General features: G+C 34.1%; 1 protein-coding gene across 4 annotated transcripts in view; it reads left to right on the forward strand.

Moving 5' to 3' along the window:
* LOC107743854 (protein kinase C zeta type-like) overlaps window positions 1-2896 on the forward strand; it is a 105416-nt gene that overhangs the window by 10180 nt on the left and 92340 nt on the right. For all 4 annotated transcript variants that reach the window (XM_016557291.1, XM_016557294.1, XM_016557293.1 and 1 more), the window contains exon 2: window positions 1655-1776. In XM_016557291.1, the coding sequence (XP_016412777.1) occupies window positions 1655-1776 (122 nt within the window). The remainder of the gene's footprint in view (window positions 1-1654; window positions 1777-2896) is intronic.

Here is a 2896-nt window from a genome sequence, read left to right on the forward strand (position 1 = left end):
AAGAAATATAATTTAGAATAACTGATGATAAATGACAGTTTATATTATTTATAATAAATATGTTTGTTGTCACAGTAATATTTTTTTAATATATTTACATATTTAATATTTTATTATTTAAAAATAATAAAGATAATAAAATTAAAAAAAAAAGATATATTTAAAATTATAGAGATATTTATGGGTTGTATTCACTGGCTTATTTTATTTTTCTAAAATGTTTTTTTCCTTTAGCTTTTCACAAAAAAAAAAACATTGCAATTGAAACAAGCTCTTTGTATGATTAGATTAAAAATAATTTAAATGAAACTGATGATGATCAATGTTATTTTATGAATTTCACAGATTTTTAGGAGTTATATTCACTGGTTTATAGAATATTTTTGTAAATGTGAAAATTTTCTATAGCTTTTTATTTATTTATTTATTTTTATTTTAAATGTAGGCTTTAAAATATTTGTATGCGTGAAACAAACAACTTTAAATGGTTTGATTGCGTGTAAAACATTAAACAACATTAAACAAATTTAACTGCCTCTCTGTAATACAGTATTTCAATCAAATCCAGGACATGACAAAGGCTGTTAACTGAGAAACTAGGTTAATACTGGTTTATCCTGATGTAATAATGTTTGTTAGTGTTATGAATGAAAGTTATCATACTGTGTTAAGAAGACAGTCGTTTTAATAGGGATGCACAATATACTGGCATATTGTTCCATATATTCCATTACAAAATGGTGTGGAAACACCATGACAGTATTTTTATATATGGTACTGAGTGGTTCCAGGATCAAGGTAAATAAACTTAGAATTACTTGGGAAAACGGCAATTAAGCCCCAGAGAAAGATATGAGATTATGTTGAATCCACACATAAACACATTAGTCCTGATGCCCAAGAAGGCACTTTGAGGTCAGCGATGATTTAATTGTTTCTTAGTAATATGGTTGCACTTCTGTACACTGAAATACCCTCTCTGAACTGAACTGACTGTGAGCACAGCACCAAATCATCTTGTACTTGGCTCTCTCAGAGGCAGCACGTTCCTGTATGCAGTGTGAAATTGGGGCAGGGACCAGACTAGGCAGCTGTGTGCTAGAGGTTTGAAAGAAAAGTCTCTTGTGTATCCAAACAGATGTGGCTTGTTTGGCTGTGGTGGAACTGTTTCAGGCCAGTGTTGCAAATTAAAGCTACAGAGAACATTTAGAATAAGAGATGCTTTTGCCATTCTTTTATTTCGTTTTTGAGTTTTAGTTTAGTTTTAGTATTTCAACCTAAATTTATTTATTTTCATTAGTTGCCAAGTCAACATTTCTAGTTTTCTTTTGACTTATTTTATGTCAGCTTTATTTCAATTGCCGAAAATTATTAAGGTTAGTTTTAGTAAAAATAACAACTCTGCTTCACTGATGGTGCAAACCTAAATATTTTCCAAATGTTTTCCGACTAGTCAGTGGCACTGCTGCTAAAAATATGAAAATCAAAAAAAGAATAAGAAAAAAAATTAAATCTAGTTGACTTCGTTAACTGACTAGACAGTTGTTGACTAGTCAAGAATCGGGCCATTTGAAGAAGTCCAGTTGTAGGCTGTGGTCTTTTATACTGTAAACGAATAAATCTTGTATCATTGTGTCTTTTTTTTTTTTTGTAGGGACATGCTGATCTCTGACTTGGATTTGGCCATGACATACACAGAGGTGTGTGAGGAGGTGAGAATGATGTGTGGGGTCCGAAAGGAGATGCCAATTACACTCAAGTGGATTGACGATGAAGGTATATATGACCTTTGAACTTTAGCTGCAGTGACGTCAGCAGAAAAGAAATGCTTATTTAGAAAAAGAGCAAGTTACAATTAATTATTCACAATAAGACCAGGAACATGCATAAAAAAAAAGATTAATTTTGATTTCATGTGCCTATGGTAAGAGTAAATATTTTAGTCACTTTGGATATAAACGCCAGCTAAATCAGACACTTTAAAAAGTTTTGATACCAGGGACCCCTAAATATGATGATTTCCTTGCAAGGAACCCTACAGAAAATAATAAAGAATTTATATTATATTAGATTTAAGTTTTTTTCTGATCCTGGAGGTCTCCAGCCCAGTGCTGTTGTTATTATTAAAGAGCAGATCATATGGTTTTTTGAAAAATACCTCTTTTTCAGTTTATAACGTAGCTATCCTTAAATGAAAAGTCTGCAAAGTTGTTCATCAAAAAAGTGCACGATAAATAAAGATATTGTCTCTCAAAAGAGAGAGTCGATTCTGAATCGCCTTAACGAGTCGTCATATTTTCAAATCTTTTACCTGTTACCAGTATACGTCACTGGGTAACACACCTGCCCACAAACACTTCAGCTAGTTAGTGTGTTTACATCATGTCGAGAAGACGCTGTGTTCAAGGATACCACAGAAATACAATTTGAACCTTTTGTTGTGTGCTCGTCATTTTACCGAGGACTGCTTCTCTAATCTTGGCTTTTATCTTCAACGGCTTCTAATCTTCTTTATTTGGACTAACAAGCGCTCCGAACCACAACCTGTAAGTACGATTGATACGTTATGTGTACTAGTGTTGTCAAAAGACCCGGTATTTCGGTACCAAGTCGGTACTAAAAAAATGAAAACGTTACGGTACCAGGTTTTTTTAAGTACCGGTGGTACCGAGTACCCGGTCAACCCGGTTCTTGATGCGCTATCCGAAAGCTATCCTCTTCCACTGTTGCCAAGTCCGCGGTTTTCCCGCGGAATTGGGCTGCTTTAACACTGTTGCCGCTCCACGGGTTGTTTTTCATGTCCGCGGGTTGAAAAACGACCCCATTAACGTGATATTTAGCCCCTGGAATGCGAATTTTACCAGGGGAACCCCGCCAAAACATGCGTATTGTATCC

The sequence above is a fragment of the Sinocyclocheilus rhinocerous genome, unplaced genomic scaffold (assembly GCF_001515625.1).
Source record: "Sinocyclocheilus rhinocerous isolate Xijiao unplaced genomic scaffold, SAMN03320098_v1.1 scaffold377, whole genome shotgun sequence".
Lineage (NCBI taxonomy): Eukaryota > Metazoa > Chordata > Actinopteri > Cypriniformes > Cyprinidae > Sinocyclocheilus > Sinocyclocheilus rhinocerous.